Source organism: Pinus tabuliformis, chromosome 6 (genome assembly GCF_031772625.1).
Source record: "Pinus tabuliformis cultivar Carrire ecotype Pingquan chromosome 6, CPIR1, whole genome shotgun sequence".
Classification (NCBI taxonomy): domain Eukaryota; kingdom Viridiplantae; phylum Streptophyta; class Pinopsida; order Pinales; family Pinaceae; genus Pinus; species Pinus tabuliformis.
The window spans coordinates 1,368,709,457-1,368,737,271 of NC_142292.1; the positions used below are offsets into that span (position 1 = coordinate 1,368,709,457).

The window sequence follows — 27,815 nt, forward strand, 5'->3', positions numbered from 1 at the left end:
GTAGTGAAGAATTAGCAACCATTCACATAGATACCATCACCAAATGATTAAGAAGGGTAAGTGATTATTGGGATCAATCAAGTAACAACTGGAAATGGCAAAAATGGAAACTTCTAGATTACAGTGAAACAAGCATGATGAAGACTCAAGCTATAGCACTTAACGGTCTTTTGGAAAAGAGACAAATCTTAACCTCAACCTTAGATGATCAATTAAGATGGGGAAAGAATAAGGCAGGTCTCTTCACCCTTAATGAAGCCAAAAGAATAGACACAGGGCTCAACTTTCGAAACACTGATAAAACATGGAAATAACTATGGGATAATCCTCATTGGATGAAAGTCAAACTGTTCAAGTGGCTGGTGCAACAGGGCAAGATTCTTACATGGGACAACCTAAGGAAAAGAGGCTTTGTTGGCCCCTCAAGATGTCATCTGTGTGGTCAATAAGAAGAAACCACTAATCATCTCCTGAATAGATGCTCATTCACTACAACACTTTGGAACTGGGTTGGAGATGTCTTCGAGTAGATAGACAGACACGTAAATGATATCATTGCTACATTGAAGAACTAGCGGAAAAAGTTCTTGAATAATGAGACAATAATCTCCGCCTCGGTGTTGACCCCAGGGTTCGTAATCTGGAATGTTTGGAAGGAGCGCAATAACAGGATTTTCAAAGATAAGACAAGTCTGGTGAGCATCATCCTTAAGCTAATCCTTAAGCAACTCAAGGAGACTGTTCACATCCTAGGGGGTGTTTCTTCAGGAAAACCCATAGGACACAGAGAGGCCAAAATCTTGGAAAAATTGGAGCTTCAGGTTCATCCCCGTTAGTGTCCTCTGTAGATCAATAGGAATACCTTAGAAGGAAATACTCTCTGACAGCCTCATTCTCAAGGTTTTTTAAAATTTAAAATAGATGGAGCCTCTAAAGGAAATCCTAGAGAAGCAGGCTATGGAGGGGTCCTGAGAGATGAGGAGGGAAACATACAGGTCATTTTCAACAGTTATCTAGGGACGACAACCAATAATATGGCTGAGCTCATGGCGATGGAGCTTTGCTTTGAAATATTGTTCAAGCACAACATTCATAATGTCATGATTGAGGTTGACTCATAATTAGTAATTAATTTGGTCAAATGGATTAGTGTTGGAGCAGCTCCAGAGAAAATCTCAGGGCACCAGTGGCTTCTGCAAGTCTACCGAAGAATTCAATCACACTTAAGAATTCCAAAAACTCTCAGGTTTGTGCATGTTTGCAGGGAAGCCAATAAAGTGGCGGACTGGCTAGCCAATGAAGGGGTTCAAAGAAAGCTTACTGACAGGTGCTGCTGGTGGGATGGGGTAATAGATGACAGAGTGAGATATGAATGCTCATCTCGGGCACTCATAGACAGACAACACTATTAGAACAGATCGAGAGACACCATTTCTCTTTATGCAAATGAGGAATAAGTTCATTTTAGATAGATTCTCAGTGGAGGAGCACTTTAGGATTGCTCAGGATTTTAGCTCAGTTTACATTATCCTGGGTGCTATTGGGAGTCTAGACGAAGGAATTCATAGGGCCAGAAGCTCTCTACGCAAAAGGAAAAGCTCCCAAAAAATAGGCTACCGTGAATATTGACAAAAGGTGACCCTTGAGGGCATGGCTTCCTCGGGCGGCACTTTGGGGACTAGGAGAGTAGCGAACGGAGTCATAAACTGACTAGGATTTACCACCTGCATCGGGCGCCCTTTGACTAGGAAACAATTTTCACAGATTACATGCGATGCCACTCAGCAATCGATGCATGGCCAGGGATATACCACCATCATCGCGTGGTATTCCTCATGAATATGAGATGTGTGATATTGCTTGGGTCGTAGGATCAAGAAGGGGAAGATCAACGGCCACAGATGGTCATGCGAGTTTGTGGGACCGAAAGGTCAAAACGACTAACGGTTTATCACCTTTATCGGGCGCCCTCAAACCCATTGTTGGTTTTAAGGAAAAGCTAGTAATGCCTTTTAGAGTGCGACATGTGGTGGGGACTGAGGATGGAATACCGCCCTCATTGCATGGTATACATCCTGCTACTAAGCTATGCGATATGTATACCAGCCATCAGATTAGAAGGGGAAGATCGACGACCATAATTGGTCGAGTAGTTTAGGGGGTTTTCACGGGCCACTGCTCCACGTGTTTTGTTTATGGACTATCTGGTTTTAGGGCACATTGTTTATTTCTCCCTCTTCCTTGTGGGGGTTTGCGCTTTTGAGCACTTGCTGTAACCTATGTAATTTATTTTCTTTTTTAAGTCAATAGAAGGACCGTCTCTTGATTACGCAAAAAAAAACTTTTAACAAAAATAACATAAGTTTATATTAATATTAATGTAATAAAAAAGATAAATACCTAAATCACATATTAGGGAATATATTTACTTTCGTTAATTACTAATTAATTTCCCACAAATAACTTGTATCTTACAAAAAAATCATTGACACTGTGGGTGGTGATCAATCTTTTAAAGGAAATGTCGACATGATGTATTATTAATAACAATATTACATGTATAATGATTACAATGACATTGTCCACATTATGTATTAATATATTGTTTTAATATGTATAATGATTACATTGACATTGTGCGATGTGAACAATTACTTTTTTCTTTTTTAACCACATGGTGAATCGGTAAGAGCCAGTCCTAATCTATGGGAGACCAAGTATCAATCCTCGTAGCTTCCACTATAACACCAAGAGTACATCCAACTACCTGGTTTTAGGGAATATATTTACTTTCATCCACCAAAGCATGCCAGTGTACTCAATGAGATTTGAACTAGGGTCTCCCAGGCTTCGCCCAAATAGACTTACCGTCAAACCACACATCACTATACCATGTAACTGAAAAAAATTAACACTATGGTTGGTGATCATTCCTTTAAAGGAAATATCCACATTATGTATTACTAATAACAATATTATATATATAATGATTACAATAACATTGTCCAAATTATGTATTATTAATATGTATAATGATTACATTGCGGTTTGAACAATTATTTAACATGAAATTGTGGACAATTTTATATTTATAATATTTTTGACATATAGATGAGTATTATGTATATTAATTTAAAGGTTAATTTTAAAATATAAATATTTATAAGATTATTATATATGTTTAAAAAAAAAGTTCGTTGTTGTTGTTGTTGTTGTTTTTGTATTTGTTTTTGTTTTGTTTTGTTTTGTTTTGTTTTTTTTTTAATTTAAGGGTTAGAGTGAGGTTGTTGGTATTAAGCTAACCATTTATATTTACTTAAAAGTTCACTTCACAATGTTTTAAGTCAATATAACATTATTAAATAGGCAAGAAGCCATCACAACAATAAAACATTATAGCTCATTATGTCACTAGTCAAAATTTGAATATGAGTAAGAAAAATAACAACCATTCCACCAAACCATCCATAATAACATCAATTAACTTTAAATTACTCAATATCCAATAATTTTTTTTCAAAATTTAAATATGAGTAAAAAAAATAATAACCATTCCACCAAACCATCCATAATAACACCAATTAACTTTAAATTACTAATATCTAATAATTTTTCTTTTATAAATTGCTTTGATTACCTTTCCCTATAAAACAAAACCATAAAGATCCAACATTTCTAAATGTCTTAGTTATCTCTTCCTATCAAACAAAACCATAAAGATTCTCCTTTTACACAAACATTTCAACATACCAAGATTTCTAAATTTCTTAGTTATCTCTTCCTATCAAACAAAACCATAAAGATTCTCCTTTTGACACAAACATTTCAACATACAAAATGATACTCACCTACACTAATCCCAAATAGTCCATGATATTTAAAACCCTATGCGTAGCCACACCAACAAATTTAGATAGCCATCGTCAACACTCCACCGCCGAACTTTCCGGGATCTTAATGTAAAGTGTAGTACTCGGAATGCACAATTCAAGCATAGATCAACGTCTCAGTACCGGAGCTCACTTGTCGCAAATTTGAGCAGTGATGGCAAACAGAAGAGTAGCTGTAGAGTTTGGCGGGGGCCTCTTAACGTTGTACGAAGATGGATCCATGCAGCGCTGCCATCGTATTCCAGTGCCTTCCTTGCAAGGCACCTTCGTTGACGGAATTGCTTCCACAGACATAACACTCAACGACACCACTGGCATTTGGGTGCGCATCTTCATTCCTAATCCCCTCATCAATGACGATGCAGAGAACGTCAGATTGCCGATTTTTGTACACTTCCACGGACCTAGGGCTTCTACCTTGGCACCCCTTCGGACCGAGCGATTCATTCCTTTTGCTGTCGAATGTCACTCAGGACAAAGTCCATATGGTTCTCGGTCGCCTACAGACTCGCCCCGGAACATAGACTCCCGACACGATGCGACAACTTCATCAAAGCCATTTTTTTTTCAATTTTCTGCTCAAGAACTCTTATACATCTTTTGAATTTGGAAATGACTACCATATTATATTTTTTTAAATACATTTGGTGCAATTTTATTAATACAAAATCTATCCATTATTATTTCCTTCCACAGATTGAAACTTTTTACATTTACATAAATAAAAAAATATATTTAATTATTATTTTTAATAAACTCTTATTAAATTAAATAATAATATAATAATAACTTTTAAGAAAAACAGGAGAAGTGACTTGCTTGGGCCAAGCCCGCTCACCTTTTTTACTACAACTTTGAGCGGGAGGCAACTGAGGTTTTAGGGTTTAACAAACAGAGTGACAGAGGGTAATAGGTAACCATGGAGGCACAGGGAGGAGGGAGCTCTACTCCATCCCACAACAATGTGGTTTCAAACAGAGGAAGAGTAGGGAATAAGAACAAGCCTCCACATTCCTTGGAGGACAAGAAAAAAACACTGAGAATCGAAAGGCGAAAGGCAGTAAAAACCATGCAGAACAAGGGACCCACGAGGAAGATCGACAGGAGGAGAAAGCAGAAGACAGAGGTAAAGGAATAGAGAATAGAACCAAAATGGGCCCCTGTAAACCCAAGACCATAATTAAACCATGGGTTTCATTAAATGATCCAGCTCTACAAGAGCACAGAGATCACATAGCTAACTATGCCATTATATTCAAGTTTACAGGAATTTGGTCGTCAGAGAAAGCATTGTATACTTGGATAAAATACAACTAGAAACCAAAGGGAGAGTTAAAGATACATCTAGGATCCAAAGGTTTTTTTATAGTGGTGTTCACGAGCATGGAGGACATAAACAAATTTTTTGAAGAAGGACCATACTTATTTGTAGCTGCTGGTCTCTATATGCAGCCTTGGACGATGAACTTTGTGCCAGAACGAGAAACCTTCACTTCGGTATTGGTATGGATTAGACTCTACTCCTTACCCTTAGATTACTGGTTTCCAGAGTCTTTAAAAGCTATAGGCAATAAATTAGGTAATTTCTTAAATATTTCTGAGGCAACCCTATGAGGAAAATATACCTCCTATGCCCGTATATGTGTAGAGATGGACCTATCAGGAGCCCTTCCAGATGAGGTCATTCTAGAAGTCTATGACGAAGAATGGGTACAAACAGTTGAATATGAGCATATCCCGTTCAGATGTCACAAATGTCATGAGCATGGGCACCTATTTAGAGACTGTTCTCTTAATAAAAGGGGGGAACACCTAAACACCAGCAAAGGGAAAGATCAGATAGGTTTCACCAAAGTAGGAGGGAAAGGAAAAGGTGGGGGAAGGTAGACACAAAAGAACCCTACTGAGAATGAGAGCAAAACAAGAAGTCACAATAGTTTTGAGATCTTAGGAGAAAAATAAGTAGATGGAGATGATCATAAGTGCACAAAGAATCAGGCAGCAAGGGGGAAAGAAAAAGATACCAGCATGGAGTTCACACAGGGACATAATGAACAAATGATGGACCCTTTGAGTACCATGGACATAGAAAAAGACCATGACATGATTCCAAGTGAAAGTGGCACATACGACCTGTTATCACCCCAAGAAACGCACCTAGGTTGTATATCAGTGATGCTCGGGAACATTACAAACTCAACAAAAAGTTGGATAAATTGGTGGATGAATGAAACAAGTGCCGCATATTCAAGCTAGATAACCACTCCTACTATGCTTAACCCCAGACATGGGTGAACACCCCCAGACTACAAGGCTTTTAACCACCAATTACTCACAGTTTGAGGATCAGGTGATAATGGAGAAGACTGACCACACCAGCAGATGCACACGACCCTGTGATGGCCAGTTGCAACCAGTTAAAATGTCTATAAATCTGTTTTCTAATACACAGACAGGATGACAACTCTCTATGCATTAAAACAACAGAAACCTGCAAACAATTTCAATGATACATGCTAAATCCTAACACAGAGGTGGGATGACAGCCCCTCTACTGCTAAAAATCAACAACACATGAAATAATGCATGACAGGCATAGCCTGGAACATAGAAGAAGTGAAAAATGAGCAATTGACAGCAAAAGAAGCTTGTATTAGTTGGAAATGAAGACCAGAAGCTGCAGGTTACACAGTAGTTACAGTCTCCAGAAGTTGAAGCTTACAACAAAATCACATCCATCCAACCCTCATCATATATTGTTTTTCAGTATATATAGAATTTGTTTACAAAACATCTTAGCTAACCTATGCGTGAAGGTGTCTTAATGGATCACCTACCACATTTACAAACTATTATGGGCCTCTGATACATTTTGACTATTTTGATTAACAAATTTGACATTCTTCGGTACTTTGGTGTACTCCTTGAATAGGTGGAATGTTCCCTGCATAAATGTTCATAACTGTTGAATGAATTCCATTGCTCGAGGTAGTACTCTTTCGTGTTGTTCTTTAACTGTGGTAGTTGATGATTAAATACAGGTAGCTAGATCATCACTTGCTTCTCCGTGCGCCCAAAATTGGCCAAAAAACACAGCAATATACATCAATAATGGACGAATGGCCGAGGAGGAACATTGGCCGTTGGATGGCAAAAATGATGGCCAAGATATGTTTAGAATGGCTTACCAGGAGTATACGGGAGTGGAGCATCGCAGAACGTCGGATCATACATATAGATGGACGAGATTAGTCTATGGAGGGTATCGAGAGATGGAAGATTGTGTTAAATGAGGGTTGTCGGATCATAATCAGGGATATCCAACGGTTGACGGGCGATAGAGAAGCGAGCACATTAATCAGCGGGGGAAGGGTACGATGGCGGCAAGCGGTTTCCCCGCACCGCTAAACCTGGGCTCGATAGTTTTCATACAAGCGGGTGCGATGCAATAATATTACGCCGCGTGGCCAATGCGATGGCGGGGAAACCATTTTCCCCGGAAACTAACGGGTGTGTAGGTCTAGGGAGTGGGGTTTACGAATATCATTGGATCACATGGGGAGCGCAATCGGACGGCGGAGAAAAGTCAAAGGTTAATGCACTCATTTAAAGTTTGATGTGACAGGCGAGGGGTGGGCCCGGGCTATAAAGCTTAGGTTTATGATTTTTTAATTATATGCACGGTTATAAAAGGTTAGGGCCTTAGTGCCAGGGTTTAAACAAAATGTATTAATACAGGGTTTTATAGGTTAAAAATAAAAAGAAGCCCGGGAGGTAAAAAGGGTTTAAAAAGGTTATCGGGCCTTTTTATAAAGGGTAACGGGGTAAAGGGGTTTAAAGTGAAATAAGGAGGATTTATGAGAAATGAGGAAACGGAGGTATGGGGAGTTATAAGGGCATAATAAAAATGAAGGAGAAGGATGAAATGAACAACTACAACTCCTGTGCAACCCAAACCAGCACTGTCTGACCTGCTTTAACCCATGAAATGTTGCAAACTGTAGCAGAGCTAACACTGGCTCCTTCTGGGGATGAGATCCTCCCTGTGAGGTCTCAAGAACCTGCAGACCACTGCCTTTCCAGCTGAAAACACATTAACCAAAATTCCTAGTGTTCCATTGGGCATGGAGTCTACTTTGTCTGTAAAACTGATAAAAACAGCATATTTACAACTTTTAAGGCTAAAGACCTTAAACAACATAAACTTTCAAAAACCGCCCATTAACTGGGCCATCAAAAACTGCTTCTCCCCCCATACTTTTCAGTATGAAGGTGTTATTCCCTTGAACCTATGAAATGACGAAAGGCCCTGTCCAGAAAGCATCAAATTTCCCATGATTGCCTTTCTTCTCCTTTAGTGCATCCTATTTCAAAACCAAGTCACCAATATGAAAATGATTTGTTTTTGCCTTTTTGTCAAAGGCTTCCTTGATCCTTCTCTGATGTGCTGCAGCCTTTTCAACCAGTTGTTCTCTAATCTGATGTAACTCTGTCAAATCAGTGATTCTTCTAACCATGTCTTCATCTTCATTCAGCTCTTCTTGAAGGAATTTTGCCACAAGGAGAGTCAATTGTATTGGGAATACAACCTCAGTGCCATATACCAGCTTGAATGGAGAACTCCCTGTGGATTTCTTAATGGTCACTCTGTCAACCCACATTGCATACTTGAGCTTTGAATCCCAATTTTTTTTATTGTCCTCTAACATTTTTTTAATTATCCTGATCAGAATTTTATTAATGGATTCTTCTAGACCATTTCCCTGTGGATAATATGAAGTGGAATGGGTAAGTTTGATACCCATTGAATCACACATTTCCACCAACTCTTTAGCCCTGAAGGCTGCTGCATTATCTGTGATTAATTTATGTGGACAACCAAATCTGCTGAAGATATTCTCTATTAAAAACTTGATGACCACATTATGATCAACCTTCCTTGTAGGTATTGCTTCAATCCACTTAGTGAAATAGTCAGTGGCTACTAATATTCACTTGTGCTGGCCACTGGAATGTGGATTGATTGCTCCAATGAAATCCAAATCCCACTGCTGAAAAGGTCCTTTTGCATGAATTGGTTTTAAGGGCAGGGATTTCAACTACTGCTTTCCTTCAGATCTTTGGCACCGGTCACAAGATTTAACAAAAGTAAATACATAAAAAAATAAAGTGGGCCAGTAGTACCCAGCTCTGAGAATTTTGTGGGCTGTAGTTTTCCAATAATGGTTCCCTCCACACATGCTATTATGAAACTGCTACATAACTTCTTTTGATTGCTCTTTGTCTAGACACCTTAAAAATATCCCAGATGGATCCCTCCAGTAGAGCAAATTTTGATTAATGCAATATTTCGCTGCCCTAAGCTTTAAAGTTCTGGCCTGACTTTGAGTAAATTCTGAAGGGATTTCTAGCTTCAACAAGAAATTAACTATTTCAGCATACCAATTACATGAAGCTAGATTTTCAGCCACTAATTGTTTTCTCTCTGTTTTAGCTGCTTTTTCTTCTATATTTGCCTGACCATTTTTTGCCATTATGCATAGGAAATCAATATCTAAAGACCTGCAATTTTCTTCATCTAATAGTTTGGCAAGCCCTTGACCTCTGACCAACATGGTGGGCTTAAGCTCTATGTTAAATTCTATCATTTTTGCAATCCATTTCGCCCTTCTTCCATCAGCATCAGGCTGTGTCAAAACATCCTTTATTGTAGCAGAAGGCACATATGCCATTATTTTTGAATGAAGGATATAGACTCTAAAAGCTTTCAAGGACTTAATAAGAGAATATGCCTGTTTTTCTATAATATCATACCTTAGTTCAGTATCCCTCAAATTCTTGCTGAAAAATGCCACTGGATGCTCTAAACCTTCTTCATTTTGCTGCAATAAAACTGCTGCAATGGTGTCTTCAGAGGCAAAAGAAAAAATATGAAACTCCTTGCTGTAATTAGGACTAATCAAAGTAGGAGCCTCCATAACAACATTTTTAATAGACTCGAATGATTTTCTTGCTGTACCAGTCCATCTTACCTCTGCTCCTTTCTTTAACATGGAGGTCACATGCATCACTAGTTCAGCAAAATTTGGAATAAACCTCCTTACAAAATTAATTTTTCCCAGAAAGGATTGGATATCCTTCTTTGATCTTAGGATAGACAAAGTCTGTATCGCTTTGAATCTTTGTGGGTCGATCTAAATACCTACCGTAGACACAATATGTCTTAACAGCTTGCCTTCTTGTAGAGCAAATTGTGATTTTTTGGGATTGACTGATATTCCAAACCTCCTGCACTTCAAGAACACTTTTTTTAAATGTTGTAAATGATTTTGATGACTGTTGGAGTAAACTGTTTTATCATCAAGGTAGATAAGCACAAATTTGTCCTTATCTCCCACAAATGCTATATCCATAGCTCTCTAAAAGGTAGCTCCAATGTTCATAAATCCAAATGGCATTTTGGCATACATAAAAGTGCCATAAGGAGTGGTAAACACAGTCTTTTCTTGATCATCTGGATGCACAACAATGTGATTGAAGCCTGAAAATCCATCCAAAAATGACATTACTTTAGCTCCTGAGACCTTCTGCAACAAATGCTCCATCTTGGGCAAAGGATAGTTATCTTTCTTTGAGCATTTGTTCAAATTTCTGAAATCAACACACAATCTGATTTCTCCACTCTTCTTCCTTACCACCACCAAATTGGCTACCCATTTTCAATACCTGAGAGGGACAATAATCTTGGCAGCCAACAACTTTTTAATTTCTTTCTCGATTAGTGGAAGAAGCATAGGATTTATTGGTCTCAACTTCTGTTTGAAAGGAATAGTGTCTTTCTCCAGAGGGATTTTGTGCTGCATTATGCTCTTATCATAAGTTTTCAGGTCACTATACTCCCAGGCAAACACATCAGCAAATTGCCTCATTAACTTGTAGTATTTAGCACTTTGATCAGCAGACAAATGAGCGACAAATTCACATAACTAGGCTGACCTGGACTTCCTATATCATGCTTACAGACTGCAGATTGGTCTTCTTTTTGGGCAGCCTTGTAAGGCACATCATTCTAGTCAAACAGTCTTTCAAGAGGAATTAGGCCTTTAGGAATATGGTTACTAGGAATCTGGACAATGCTATTTTTACCAATTTTATTTCTAAGCTGGGATTGGTGATTTTCTAACAACGCATCATTCTCTTGGTCAATTTGCATTTCTGAAAATTCATCAATGACTTGAAGGAACCTATTCAATTCATTATCATCTTCAAAAACTTTCCAATGGTGGACATTGTCAGGCAAGGATGGTCTATATTTCACTTGGACTTCATAAACTAGTCTGGGAGGCATGGGAGGTATGAATAGACTAGCAAAAACAGCAAGGGAATCAGCAAGCTGATTTTGGGCTCTAGGAATGTATGAAATACAGAAAAAATCAAAAGAGTCTCTGATTCTCCATACCTCATCTCTGTATGCTTTTAGCCTTGGGTGCTTTGCCTGAAATGTTTTATTTACTTGCTGAATTATCAGGTCAGCATCTCCAAATACCTTTAAATTATTGATTCCTTTCTCTTTTGCTGCATTAAGGCCCAACAACAAAGCTTCATATTTTGCTACGTTGTTTGTCACTTGAAAAATCAGCTTAAAAGATAGCTGAATGCTTTTTTGTTGTGGAGAAACTAGCACCACCCCTGCTCCTGCAGTCTCCCTGGAACATGCTCCATCAAAGAATAGCTCCCAAATATGACTTCCTTGCTCTTGCTCGACCTGAACAATTGGTTTCCTGAGCTACATTTCGGCCTTCTGAGATTCTTCTATTTGGAGGATACATGCTCCAAAATCAGTGTCCACTGCATATATAGGATGATTTGTAGGGTCCTTCTCATCACTGATGACGTATGCCCGTTGTGCTTCTCTATATAACCTCCTGCTTTCTCCTCCAAACACTGGGATAGTGGCATAAGATAAATCATTATGTAATGTCCCACCTAGTCTCTTAATCCACCCTCTAGACAACAGCGTGCCAAACTTAGGAGGGACATATGCTACCACAATATCCATCATCATACTCTTCATGGGCAGCTGAGTTAAGGTAATGGCCAGATCTTTAATCAATCTAAGACATTTCACCTTCCTTGAATCAAAAGAGAATAAATCATGATAGGGTCTAGTGATATCAAGGCCTAACTCTTCCATAACAACTTTAGGCATTAAATTGTGGCTGGCCCCTGTGTCTAGCAGACAGTTGTGAAGGATTTTGTCATGAATGGTCAATGAGACATAAAAACATGGGGAATTATTATCAGCAGGTTCAATCATAGGACTAAGCACAATGGCAGGCTTATCATCTTGCAAATTGATAGAGTCAGTAGAGGTTTGTTTAGTTTCTAGCTCAAGGGCTTCAAGGATAGGCTTCCTAAATACTTCACTTTTTACCAACTCAACCAGAGGCACAAATATTTTCAATTTTTGGACTTTGACTCAAAGCTGAAAGAAGAAGATGATTTATCAGAAATTTTTACCTCTTGAATTGGAGCTCTAAGGATGACTAGATCAGCTGCTGGTCTTCTCTGCTTGTTATTCTGTGGTTCTGTTTAGACAACAACTCTTTGTGCAGGATTCTCCTTTGCATTTTTTGCATTTGACCTCAGATTATACCTCTATTGCTGCTCACAAGATTGAAGAACAACTTCTCTGTCCCACTCTTGATTGTCTTGTTCTTACAGCAATGATTGTTCATACCCAACCAATGTCAAAAATGCAGCGCTGCCTTTGTCTTCCATGCAGTGAATTTCATCTTCATCTTCTTCAAATTGTTCTTCCTCCATGACTAAATTTTGGAAGGGAGCCTTAAATTTTTGATCTTCTTTTGATTCTTCCCCCCTCTACATTATTTGTAACTGTTCATTTGCTCTTCTGAATGGATTTTGATTTCTTGGAGCAAATGTGTTATGCTGCCTTTTTTTCCCAAAATTCTGCTCCACCTTCAACTTAGAAATTTCAGCAGCCAATGACTCTATCATCATGGTCATTTTATCTAATTTAGGTTCTGAAGATGATGTAGAAGAAGTAGAAGCCTGATTTTTCTTCCTTCTCCCATCAGCTTGACTCTTTATCTTCTCTGTAGCCATGATATTAGATTCCACCTCTAGTGCTACATCTTGCATGTCTGCCAGCATAGCACACCTTCTTTCTCTCAACAACAAGCAGAAATCAGAGTCAAAAGCATTGGCATAAGTGAGTTTGGCAGAGGTGGGGGGTAGGCTTTACCTCAGTAGGTATCTTATTATACATTCGATTGAATCTTTTATTAAAATTAGGTATTGATTCCCCATTTTCCCTCTTCAGGTTACCAAACTATGTATGGTAATACAACAAGTCCTTTTTATCTCCCCATTGCTTCAAAAATGCATCATCTAACGCTTCAATATCTGTTATTGATCTCTGGGGTAATTCTCTAAACCACTTCCTAGCCTCTCCATCAAGGCTCTGGACAAAAACTCTCATCCATACATCATTTTCACTTATATCTAAATTATCAGCATAACTGTAAAAAGCTTCTAAGTGTTCTTTTGCTGTTACTCCCTCTGTTCCAGTGAATTTAGGCATATATTTTTGATATTCTCCCACAGTCATAGGATTTAAAGGGACAGGAAATACCAATGGTCCATATCTAGCAGCAAAAACTCTCTCAATTCTTGTAGGTGCTTGCTGTCCTGCCATGATTGGAATATTTGGAAGAATACTAGCAGGTTGACTGGTAGGGAGTAATGTGATGGATGGCCAAGATAAAGGGATGTTTTGGACTGAATGGGAAGCTTTCTTTGGGCTAATATTGAAAGGGGAACTAACTGTATAAGGGGCTGAACTAATCTCTGAAGAGTTTTCCCTATTAGCAGTGCTGTGCTCTAAATCTTCAAATTGAAAATCTTCAGCAATAACTTTATCTTTCAGAGATGGATTAGATTTCTTAGGTTTACCTGATCCTGATGCCCCTTTCTGTGAAGCTTTCTTCGATTTAACAGTCCTCTCAGGTTCAGGCATTGGTTCAGCAAGTGATTTCTGAGGATTTCTTCGAGTATGTCTCACAAACTGAGTCAGAACTTCAACGTGGAGTCGCCAAAGGATCGTCTTCCTCCAGTGGAGTCACCAGATAGATGATTACAACCAGAAACTGTGTTCAAACCTTGTCTTTCATCAAAGCTTGAAGCTGTGTCGTTCTCCCAGGGAAGCTGAGCTTCAATTCTCCTCTCCCCGGCAACGACGTCAATTAATGTTATCACCCCAAGAAACTCACCTAGGTTATATATCAGTGATGCTCGGGAACATTACAAATTCAACAAAAAGTTGGATAAATTGGTGGATGAATGAAACAAATGCCGCATATTCAATCCAGATAACCACTCCTACTATGCTTAACCCCATACATGGGTGAACACCCCCAGACTACAAGGCTTTTAACCACCAATTACTCACAGTTTGAGGATCAGGTTATAATGGAGAAGACTGACCACACCAGCAGATGCACAGGACCTTATGATGGCCGGCTGCAACCAGTTAAAAGGTCTGTAAATCTGTTTTCTAATACACGGATAGGATGACAGCTCTCTATGCATCAAAACAACTGAAACCTGCAAACTATTTCAATGATACATGCTAAATCCTAACACAAAGGTGGGATGACAGCCCCTCTACTGCTGAAAATCAACAACACATGAAATAATGCATGACAGGCATAGCCTGGAACACAGAAGAAGTGAAAAATGAGAAATTGACAACAAAAGAAGCTTGTATTAGTTGGAAATGAAGACCAGAAGCTGCAGGTTACACAGTAGTTACAGTCTCTAGAAGTTGAAGCTTACAACAAAATCACATCCATCCAACCCTCATCACGTCTTGTTTTTCAGTATATATAGAATTTGTTTACAAAACATCTCAGCTAGCCTATGCGTGGAGGTGTCTTAATGGATCACCTACCACATTTACAAACTATTATGGGCCTCTGATACATTCTGACTATTTTAATTAACAAATTTGACATTCTCTGGTACTTTGGTGTACTCCTTGAACAGTTGGAATGTTCCCTGCATAAATGTTCATAACTGCTGAATGAATTCCATTGATCGAGGTAGTACTCTCTCGTGCTATTCTTTAACTATGGTAGTTGATGATTAAATGCAGGTAGCTGGATCATCACTTGCTTCTCCGCGCACCCAAAATTGGCCAAAAAACACAACAATATACATCAAGAATGGACAAATGACCGAGGAGGAACACTGGCCATTGGATGGCAAATAGGATGGCCAAGATCTGTTTGGAATGGCTTACCAGGAGTATACGAGAGCGTAGCATCACGGAACATCGGATCATACATATGGACGGACGAGATTAGTCTATGGAGGGTATCGAGAGATGGACAATTGTGTTAAATGAGGGTTGTTGGATCATAATTGGGGAGATCCAACAGTTGACAGGCGACAGAGATGCGAGCACATTAATTAGCGGGGGAAGGGTATGACGACAGCAAGCGGTTTCCCTGCATCGCTTGCCCGGGCTCGGCAGTTTTCATACAAGCAGGTGCGATGCAATAATATTACGCCACGTGGTAGATGCGATGGTGGGGAAACCACTTTCCCTGGAAACTAACGGGTGTGCAGGTCTGCGGAGCGGGGTTTGCGAATATCGTTGGATCACACGGGGAGCGCAATCGGATGGCGGAGAAAAGTCAAAGGTTAATGCACTCGTTTAAAGTTTGATGTGACAGGCGAGGGGCGGGCCCGAGCTATAAAGCTTAGGTTTATGATTTTTTAATTATATGCACAGTTATAAAAGGTTAGGGCCTTAGTGCCAGGGTTTAAACAAAATGTATTAATACGGGGTTTTATAGGTTAAAAATAAAAATAAGCCCGGGAGGTAAAAAGGGTTTAAAAAGGTTATTGGGCCTTCTTATAAAGGGTAACGGGGTAAAGGGGATTAAAGTGAAATAAGGAGGATTTATGAGAAATGAGGAAATAGAGGTTTGGGGAGTTATAAGGGCATAATAAAAAATGAAGGAGAAGGATGAAATGAAAAACTACAACTCCTATGCAACCCAAACTAGCACTGTCTAACCTGCTTTCACCCATGAAATGTTGCAAACTGTAGCAGAGCTAACAGGACCAAGACTTACAGGAGATCCTGGAAAGGGAGAACCTAGAACTGGAAAAGTTTCTCGAATAAGGAGGAAACCTGGGAATGAACTCCATACCTTAGGAGGATGTGGAAAAGGTACAACAATTGTTCCTTAACAAGTCACATAAAATAATCGTAGGAGTCAGAAGAGGTCATGATAAGTAGGAAAATAAAGGGACTTCCTCTATAGGATTATTAACAGGAAAATTAATAAAAAATCCAGGCAAGAAGAGGGGAAGGAAAAGATAGAAAGAACTGCTACTGGAGTGTGGCAAACTCATGATTGACTCAGGAAGGATGAAAGACCTTTCCAGTTACTCCTTAAAATCCCCACCCCAATGAAAATCACAACTTGGAACATTAGAGGACTAGGGAGTAGAAGAAAACAAAGGAATCTAGGTAATAGGATCAAAGAGGAAAAATATGACATAGTATTCATTTAGGAAACAAAATTCTCAGTGGAGATGATCAGAGAAAAACATAGCAAATGGTTAAACATATATGAATACCTTGAGGTTAAGGCAAATAAATATGCTGGAGGAATTCTCACTCTATGGGATCCACATAAATTTGGTGTGATTGATGCGGAGGCATCCAGACACCACCTTTCCTTGATTATCCAACCGATGGGTAACAAGCAATATTACATGGTCACCAATGTCTATGGTCCTCAGCCAGTGGAGGGCAAACTTCGACGCCTCACAACACTGGAGGATATGAAGAAGAGACACCCAACTATACCCTGGATTCTAGGAGGTGTTTTTAACATGCTAAAACCACTCACGGAGAAGAAAGGAGTAACTAGAACACTTGGTAGGGATTCAACTGCCTTCCAACACTTCCTCACCAATATGAAACTGGTAGATATGGAAACCAAAAATGGAATCTTCACTTGGAATAATAAAAGGGGGGGCTCTTCCCAAGTAGCCTCAAAATTAGACAGATTTATTATCTCAGAGGAACTACTTCTCATGGAAAATAGCCTAACTGCACTCATCCTACCTTTTGGAGGTTAAGACCACTGGCCCATTCAACTGGAAGCTTCTCTTTTTGGCAAACCAAGGAATAACTCCTTCAGGTTTGAAAATGCTTGGCTCACACATTCAGATTTCCTTACATACATTGAAAAATGGTGGAAGGAAGAGCTACACCTCCAAGATACAAAGATGTTCCTTCTGCCATACAGGCTCAAACACATTAAAGATAGACTCAAAGAGTGGAATAAAAAGGAATTTGACAATATCTTCAAAGCTAAAGGAGAAGTGAAAAAAAAACTGAAGGAATTAAACCAAATTATTATCACATAAGGCTATACAAACGAAAGAAAAGATATGGTAGAGTCACTTCAGCATGAATGGGAAAACATATGTCTACAAGAGGAAATATTGAGACAGAAATCCAGAGTACAATGGATTAAGGAAGGGGAGAGAAACACCAAATTCTTTCATAGATCCACCATAGCTCATAGAAACAATAATAGGATTGTGAAACTTACAGATCAACATGGAATAGAAAGAAACACTCATGAAGAGATGGAAGAGGTCCTAGTATAACATTTTAAGAGAATTGTTGAGGAAACGACGGTGGATAGACATCAGTCTACGAAAAGGTTCACTCAGTACATTCCTAAATTGGTATCCAGAGAAGACAATCACAATCTCAACAGACCAGTCACAGAGGAAGAGATTGAGGAAGTTATCACAGAGAAGCACAATGGGAAAGCACCAGGCCTGGATGGCTTCAATGTGGACTTTTTGAAAACATGTTGGAGGATAGTAAAACAGGATATTCTGGAGGTAGTGGAAGGCCCTCAAAGATTTAAAACACTCTTGGAGGCTCTCAATGAATCTTTTATAGCTGTAATCCCCAAACAGGAAAAGGCCACCTCTGCAGACAAATTTAGACCTATAGAATTATGCAATGTGGTGTACAAAATAATATCCAAAGTAATTGCCAACTGTCTCAAACCACTCCTCCCTTCCCTTGCGTTAGAGGAGCAAACAAGCTATGTGGAAGGAAGACAAATTCTTAACAACATAATTCAAGCTCATGAAGTGGTTCATTCACTTAACACTAATAAATAGGTAGGAATGATAATTTAGCCGGACATAGCAAAGGCCTATGATAAACTTAGCTGGTCATATATAAAGAGCAGTTCTCAAATCATATGGCTTTGATTACAATTGGATTAAGTGGGTCATGGCACTAGTTACCTCTGCCAGCTGTTCAATGCTTCTCAATGGCTCTCCCTCCAAAACCTTCAAGCCTACTAGAGGTCTCAGACAAGGTGATCCTCTTTCTCCTTTCCTTTTCATTCTAATGATGGAAGAGTTAGGGAGAGCAATCAGAGCTGCTAAGGAGGAAGAAGGAAATTAAGGGTCTACGACTAACTCAAGGTGGGGACTCGGTAACACATCAACAATTTGTGGATGATACTATGCTTCAAGGCACACCCACAGTCAAGGAAGCTAGAGCATTTAAGAAGATTCTGAGTGAGTTCGCCATGGCAGCGGGCATAGAGGTAAGTCTTACTAAATCAAATATTTTCTTTTTCAACATTGATATTTCGATTCAAAGAAATCTTTCCAAAATTTTGGGCTTTCAAAGAGAGTCATTTCCCTTGAAATACCTGGGAGTTCCCCTCACTGCCAAACCATTACACAAGGAAATCTCGGAGCTTGTTCTAAATAAGCTAAAAGATAAGATTAGAAAATGGACAAATAGAGCCCTAAATCTAGTAGGGAGGCTAATTCTAACTAAGGTTATCCTCCAAACCATCCCAATCTATATGATATTAGCTATTCCGGCACCAACTAGAGTAATTACTAAAATAAGAAACACTCAAAGAGATTTCCTCTAGAAGGTGAAGAAAATAAGAAATGGGCCCTGGTGGCATGGGATAGGGTTTGCAAACCAAAATCCCATGGAGGCTTAGGGCTTCATGATCCAGGAATTCTTAACAGAGTTCTAGGAGCCAAAGTCTGGTGGAGATAGCTAAAGGAAATAAAAGCCCCCTGGGCTAAACTGTGGAAGAAAAGGTAAGCAAGCAATTGGCAGGAGAAGATCCTCATAAGAATGAAAGGACAAGTAAAGGGTTCACCAATTTGGAATAGAGCATGGGAGAACAATGCCCTAGTCCAAAAACATAGTTTCCAGGAGATCATAAATGGAAATATGGCTTGGTTCTAAGAGGATAATTGGCAGCAGGAGGATAATCTCCGTAGTGAAGACTTAGCAATCATTCACACAGATACCATCATGAAAGGATTAAGAAGAGTAAGTGATTATTGGGATCAATCAAGTAACAACCGGAAATGGCGAATATGGAAACTTCCAGATTACAGTGAAACGAGCATGATGAGGACTCAAGCTATAGCCCTTAATGTTCGTTTGGAAAAGAGACAAATCTTAACCTCAACCTTAGATGATCAATTAAGATGGGGAAAGAATAAGGCAGGTCTCTTCACCCTTAATGAAGCCAAAATAATAGACACAGGGCTCAACTTTCGAAACACTGATAAAACATGGAAAGAACTATGGGATAATCCTCATTGGATGAAAGTCAAACTATTCACGTGGCTGGTGTAACAGGGCAAGATTTTGACATGGGACAACCTAAGGAAAAGAGGCTTTGTTGGCCCCTCAAGATGTCATCTGTGTGGTCAACAGGAAGAAACCACTAATCATCTCCTGAATAGATGCTCATTCACTACAACACTTTGGAATTGGGTTAGAGATGTCTTCGAGTAGACAGATAGACACGTAAATGACATCATTGCTACACTGAAGAATTGGCGGAAAAATTTCTCGGATAATGAGACAATAAACTCCACCTGGGTGTTGACCTGAGGGTTTGTAATCTGGAATGTTTAGAAGGAGCGCAATAACAGGATTTTCAAAGAGAAGATGAGCCTGGTGAGCATCATCCTTAAGCTAATCCTTAAGCAACTCAAGGAGACTGTTCACATCCTGGGGGGTGTTTCTTCAAGAAAAGCCATAGGACATAGAGAGGCTAGAATCTTGGAAAAGTTGGAGCTTCAGGTTCATCCCCCTCAGTGTCTTCTGTAGATCAATAGGAATACCTTAGAAGGAAAGTCTCTCTGATAGCCCCCTTCTCAAGGTTTTTTAAATTTAACATAGATGGAGTCTCTAAAGGAAATCCTGGAGAAGCAAGCTATGGAGGGGTCCTGAGAGATGAGGAGGGAAACATACAGGTCATTTTTAATAGTTGTCTAGGGACGACAACCAACAATATGGCCGAGCTCATGACGATGGAGCTTTGCTTGGAAATATTGTTCAAGCACAACATTCATAATGTCATGATTGAGGCTGACTGGGAATTAGTAATAAATTTGGTCAAACGGATTAGTGTTGGAGCAGGTCCAGAGAAAATCTCAGGTCATTGGTGGCTTTTGCAAGTCTACCAAAGAATTCAATCACACTTAAGAATTCTAAAAACTCTCAGGTTTGTGCATTTTCACAGGGAAGCCAATAAAGTGGCGGACTGGCTAGCTAATGAAGGGGTTCGAAGCAAGCTTACTGACAGGTGCTGGTGGTGTGAGGGGATAACAAATGACAGAGTGACATATGAATGCTCATCGTGGGCACTCATAGACAGACAACACTATTAGAACAGATCAAGAGACACCATTTCAGTTTATGCAAATGAGGAATAAGTTCACTTTAGATAGATTCTCAGTGGAGGAGCACTTTAGGATTGCTCAGGATTTCAGCTTAGTCTACATTAGCCTAGGTGCTATTGGGAGTCTAGATGAAGGAAGTCATAGGGCCAGAAGCTCTCTGCGCAAAAGGAAAAGATCCCAAAAACTAGGCTATCGTGAAGATCGACAAAAGGTGACCCTTCAGGGCACGACTTCCTTGGGCAGCACTTTGGGGACGAGGAAAGTAGCGAACAGAGTCATAAAATGCCTGGGATTTACCACATGCATCGGGCGCTGTTTGAATAGGAAACAATTTTCACGGATTGCATGCGATGCCACTTAGCAATCGATGCGTGGCCATGGAAGAAGAATGTATACCACCCTCATCGCGCGGTATTCCTCGTGCATATGAGATGCGCTATATTGCTTAGAGTCGTAGGATCAAGAGGGGGAAGATCAACGACCACAGATGGTCATGCAAGTTTGTGGGACCGAAAGGTCAAAACGAATAATGGTTTACCACCTTTATCGAGCGCCCTCAAACCCATTGTTGGTTTTAAGGAAAAGCTAGCGATGCCTTTCAGAGTGTGACACGTGGTGGGGACTGAGGATGGAATACCACCCTCATTGTGCGGTATACATCTTGCTACTAAGCTATGTGATATGCATACCAGCCATTGGATTAGAAGGGGAAGATCGATGGCCATAATTGGTCGAGCAGTTTAGGGGGTTTTCGCGGGCCACTGCTCTGTGCGTTTTGTTTATGGACTATCTGGTTTTAGGGCACATTGTTTATTTCTCCCTCTTCCTTGTGGGGGTTTGCACTTTTGAGCACTTGCTGTAACCTATGTAATTTATTTTCTTTTTTAAGTCAATAGAAGGACCGTGTCTTGCTTAAGCAAAAAAAAACTTTTAACAAAAATAACATACATTTATATTAATATTAATGTAATAAAAAAGATAAATACCTAAATCACATATTAGGGAATATATTTACTTTCATTAATTACTAATTAATTTCCCATAAATAACTTGTATCTTACAAAAAAAACATTGACATTGTGAGTGGTGATCAATCTTTTAAAGGAAATGTCCACATGATGTATTATTAATAACAATATTACATGTATAATGATTACAATGACATTGTCAACATTATGTATTAATATATTATTGATATGTATAATGATTGCATTGAAATTGTGTGGTGTGAACAATTACTTTTTTTTTTTTAACCACATGGTGAATCAGTAAGTGGCAATACAACATTATTAAATAGGCAAGAAGCCATCACAACAATAAAACATTATAGCTCATTATGTCACTAGTCAAAATTTGAATATGAGTAAGAAAAATAATAACCATTCCACCAAACCATCCATAATAACACCAGTTAACTTTAAATTACTCAATATCCAATAATTTTTTTTCAAAATTTAAATATACAAAAATAATAACCATTCCACCAAACCATTCATAATAACACCAATTAACTTTAAATTACTAATATCTAATAATTTTTTATGTAAATTACTTTGATTACCTTTCCCTATAAAACAAAACCATAAATATCCAACATTTCTAAATTTCTTAGTTATCTCTTGCTATCAAACAAAACCATACAGATTCTCCTTTTACACAAACATTTCAACCTACCAACATTTCTAAATTTCTTAGTTATCTCTTCCTATCAAACAAAACCATAAAGATTCTCCTTTTGACACAAACATTTCAACATACAAAATGATACTCACCTACACTAATCCCAAATAGCCACACCAACAAATTTCGATAGAAGAGTAGCTGTAGAGTTTGGCGGGGGCCTCTTAACGCTGTACGAAGATGGATCCATCCAGCGCCGCCACCGTATTCCAGTGCCTTCCTCGCAAGGCACGTTCGTTGACGGCGTTGCTTCCAGAGACGTAACGCTCAACGACACCACTGGCGTTTGGGCGCGCATCTTCGTTCCTAATCCCCCCATCAACGACGACGCAGAGAACGTCAGATTGCCGATTGTTGTACACTTCCACGGAGGAGGCTTCTGCCTTGGCAGCCCTTCGGACCGAGCGATTCATTCCTTTTGCTGTCGAATGTCGCTCATGACGAAGTCCATATGGTTCTCGGTCGCCTACAGACTCGCCCCGGAACATCGACTCCCGGCGGGATGCGACGACTGCATCGAAGCCATTGCGTGGCTCAACCGCGTTTCCCGGCGCGAGGTCGACTCACCGTGGCTCTCACGCCACTGGAACCTGGAGCACTGTTTCTTAGCGGGAGAGAGCGTGGGTACAAACCTGGCTCACCAAGTAGCCCTGTGTGGTGGTGGAGCAGGGCAAGGGCCGGTGAAGATCATAGGCATGATTTTGATCCATCCCATGTTTGGAAAAGAGGAGAAAAGTAGATCGGAAATGGAGAACTCCCCAGAGGTGGCCTTATTGCGCTCGGCCGACACCGCTGAACAATCTGCGAAACTCGCACTACCGGAGGGGGGCAACATGAACTACCGCCAGCATTATATCTTCAATCCATGGATCCCCCACGTTAACCAGTTAGTTCTACCACCGGCTTTAGTAATAGTGACGAAACTGGACATGTACTACGACGCAGCGGTGGAGTATTGCCGGGCAATGGAGGCAGGCGGGCAGGATATAGAGGTGGTGGAGTATGCCAAGATGGGGCATTGCATGCATTTGATGAAAAAGTATGAAGCTTCGCCAGATGTTGTTGATCAGAACCGCAAAGTTGTGAATTTCATTAACAAACGACTGCAAATCCTTCAAGGCCCTATGGCGTTAAGTAGGATGTGATTACCCATGACGACGGTGGGAGGGAGGCACGGAGGATCATGGTGGAAGACTTTGAAATATTCATCAAATTTCAAAACAAAATATTCCATAAATAAACAAGAGACATGACATTTATGTCATCTCTCAAATATGGAATATGTGAGTGAAGTTCTATATGAATTGTCTCTCTATGAGCATCAGTAATAGGGTTATTAGCTATTTCATCAGTGTCTCTCTATGAGCATCAGTAGTAGGGTTATTAGCTATTTACATCACACTTTGGTTGTCACAATACTCTATAATTGACTTTACTAATGGAGTTTCAAGGTCATCAATTGCGGTTGTGAATACACATAATTGTGTATTAGTATTAATTGCATTTCCATATTCAATCTTTATGGTTAATAATGAAATCGTCTTTATTAATTTTTTTTGTTTTTTTGTTTTTGTTTTTCTCTTTTTCTCAAATGCTTGTATAACTACTTTATATCAAGTTAATATGTTTCATTTATAATAATCAATTTCTTTTTACTTTACTCCTCATATTTATACTTGGTATAACTAATCAATTAGTTACATTTGTGTCGCACTACTTTATACCATAGTTACCAAATTCGATTCTTGATTCCAATTCAAATTAGATTCCGAGAAAAAATCGTTTCTATAAAATCTAATACAAGAAAAATTTGAAAATACACATCTTACAAATACTTAAAATATTTTTTAAAAAAATTTAAAAATTTATATATAAAATTTAATATGTAAATTTACTTACTATTTTATTAATAAGTCTTTACCATATGTATATGTAGTTGTAATTGTAATTTGCTATTTTCTAGTTAATTTTCAATATAAAAATAACATATAAATTTACTTACTATTTTATTTATAAGTACAAATTTATCTTTACTATAATAGTTTACTATTTTATAATTATTTTTCAATATAAAAATAACATATAAATTTACTTATTTGCAAATGCTATTTGCCATTTTAATAATTTTTTTTCCTGTACAGAAGTTACCATTTTTAATACTATTCTCTTCACAGATACAAACTTATAAACGGAAGTTACCGTTTTTAAGTGTCACTCGGTGTTGTACGTTTTAACCATAAGCTCCGAGAGAGATAGTTCCAGAATAAGCCAGCTAATGACACTGTACAGTATTTCAGAATGTATAAACCTTTTAGTTACAGTATTTGGTAACTATGCTGTATAAATTAATATGTACCTTTTTCAATCAATCTTCTTTTTACCTTTCATTTTACTTTCCTCTTCTCAAAATACTTGGTATAACTAATCAATATGTTACATTTGTTCCTTGCTACTTTATACCAAGTTAATATGTACTTGGTATAACTAATCAATTTGGTTACATTGGTTCCACGCTACTTTATACCAAGTTAATATGTATCCTCTGTAACGACGAATCTTTTTTTTACTTTCCTCTTCTCTAATGACTAATCAATTCTTTACAATTGTTTCATGTTACTTTATACCAAGTTAATATGTACCTTCTATAACAATCAATTTTCTTTTTACTTTGTTTTTCTCAAATACTTGTCAAACTAATAAATTGGTTATATTTGTTCCACACTACTTTATACCTAGATAATATGTACCTCCTACAACAATCAATCTTCTTTTTACCTTTCATTTTATTTTCCTCTTTTCAAATACTTGGTATAAGTAATCATTTGGTTATATTTGTTTTACACTACTTTATGTTAATTTTTGGTAGCATCAGAAGTGGTTTAGCCTTGAAAATTGGTGGAGAGGCTAATACACATGAGTTCTAAAGAATACAGAAATCGTTTGGTGAAATTCCACAAGGATCGTATTTTATTAAAATAATTAATATTTTTAATGGGGTTCCTAAGTCTAAACTTAGAAAAATTAAAATATTAATAGGTATTAATGAAAATATGGGTGAAAATGATCTAGAAGGTAGATCAAACCATGTTTTACTCTTAGCTGTTGATTAGAGACTTATTCTCGACCGTTGAAAAATCAACAGGAAAAATATAAAGTGAAGGTTTGGGTTTCATTTGGAAACACATAGAGAGAACAAATTGATTGTGAGATCGATTTTTGGAGTTAGGAAGTTGAGAAATTCGAATTAGGTGATCATTTAGCAGCAGAGGGGTAGAGAGAATCAGGGAGAAGGAATTCCTAGAGAATACTGATAGAGATGCGAAGAGAGCTTGTGGAAGTAGTGCAGTAGCCGAGAGAGCTGACGCTAGGCAAGTCTGGGCCCACGTAGCCTTGACGCAGAGCCAAAAGGGCCAACGCAGAGGAGAAAGTTGTTTGTCACACAGAAGCCGAAACTACCGGGATAGTTAACACAGAGGGAAGAAGAGGTGACGCAAAGCCTGAAAGGTTGACATGGGGTCTACGCACTGCCAGCACAGAAGTAGCCGAGGTTAGCCAGTCTTGTTGTGAGATCAGCCAAAATTCTGCCAGGTGAAGTGAGGTAAAACTCACTTAGATTTTCCGCCAGTATTTTCTTTGTAAATGATTATTAGATGAGAATCATAAATTTGTATTCAGATATTTCTCTTGCGTAATAATAAATCCTCAGAGCTGCTGCACTAGTTTTCCTGCATTGGGTTTTGCGGGGACTATTGTGTCCAAAAATACATGTGTCCTATGTGTCTTGTTATTTGCTCTATTTTCTGTTTCATGAGATCAAATATTTAATTAGTGTAGGCTGCAGAAGTAATTTGCTTTAGTATTCAGAAGAATAACTTGATGAATGTAATTTAAAACTCAAGTAGGTGAAGTAGATTCAAATTTTCTACAGTAAGGGTTCCTTCAGTGTAGGAATTTTCACATGGTATTAGAGGATTGATTTTGAAACATGAAGAGCATATTCAACACTAAGCAGAGAAGCTAAAATTTGCATTTGGTAGTAATTCGAATCCCCTTGAAGGGATTGCGCAGCCCTTGTTGGGAAGCAGATATGAGGAAATCTCTCTCTGAGTGAGACAATAGAGAGGTGTGATCTCCAGTTCGTGAGTTTGCAAATATAGAGGGAGTGACACGGAGCCTCAGCGTAGTTCTTGTAGGGTGCAGTTACTGCCGGGGAAGAAATCCGCTGGAAAAGAATGAAGAGACATAGAAGGGGAATTTTCTCCTCAGAGAACGTTTCGTTAGAAAGTTTGAATTTCTCACTTGCTGAGCAACTAAACAGTGCTAAGCAATGACTAGAGGAGTTAGTTTGACAGTTGGGTGAGATGGCATCACATGGGCTCAGAGATTAAGACAGGTTGGATGAAGCCTCCAATTATGTGGAGGAATATGATCTTGAAGCCTACGCTAAAAGAGTTTCAGCTGTTCTTGCTCACAACGATCAAAAGAAGAAGTACAAGGCTGAGTAGGGGAAGGCAAAGAGGCTCATTCTCGATGGAGTTCGAGATCATGTTGTCTCACACTTGTAGGGCAAGGATATAGCCCAAGAGATGTGGGAAGCCTTGTCATCTCTGTATGAAGGCTCTTCTGAACAACAAAAGATGTATTTAGAGTATAAGTTGCAGCAGACCTTGATGCAAAAAGGAGAAGGGGTGAACCTCTATCTTCAATGTCTTCGGGACACCAGAGACCAACTTATTGCATTGGGGTCCACTCCTCAGCCAACTACGATGGTGAGTATATCCCTGAATGGAGTCTTGGAAGAATGGCAAGTTTTCTTCCAAAGCATATTGGGCAGGGAAAAACTACCTTCATGGGAGGAGATGTGGGTGACTCTTCAACATAAGGAGTTAAGGAGAGACCTAGTGAAGGTCAACATCAATGGTAGCAGTGGGAGTGGTAAAAAGATAAAGGAGGAGGAGAAAAATGCATCTCTAACATCGAAGGGACAACAAAAGTAGAAGTGGAAGATGAAATGTTTCAGATTTGGAGAGATGGGTCACTTTGCATCTTAGTGTCCTTTGAAGAAAAATGATAAGGATGAGAAGCATGGTCCAAAGATTGCAGTCATGAAGATAAACGAGGAAGAGTATGCCATGAGTTCCCACGCATCTCTAGGAGGGAGATGGGGTGATATTGAGCTGTAGTCGGGAGGACCACATGTGGGCAGGATCCTTGAGGAGTCCACCTCTTGGATCAATTCCTTGCTATGGGAGCCCAAGATTCAGCAATAGTGAGATGAACTTAGTGTTGGATGATGTAGTGGGTTGTTTGGAGGATAGATGCAGTAGTCGGAGACCAGAGACTGATCGACGCAGGTAAGGTTGGCAGCAGTGCAGTTGGCACAGTGCAAAAGTGAGTAGTAACACAGAATATTCAGAGGGTCAGTTACTAGTA

General features: G+C 39.0%; 1 protein-coding gene across 1 annotated transcript; it reads left to right on the top strand.

Annotated features, from left to right (window-relative positions):
• The first annotated feature begins 7,267 nt into the window (after positions 1-7,267).
• Positions 7,268-23,556, top strand: LOC149263728 (putative carboxylesterase 17). The gene is made up of 2 exons (XM_089390036.1): positions 7,268-7,280; positions 22,494-23,556. The coding sequence occupies exons 1-2, from the start codon at positions 7,268-7,270 to the stop codon at positions 23,525-23,527; spliced, it is 1,047 nt and encodes a 348-aa protein (XP_089246162.1). The 3' UTR covers positions 23,528-23,556.
• The last annotated feature ends 4,259 nt before the right edge of the window (positions 23,557-27,815 follow it).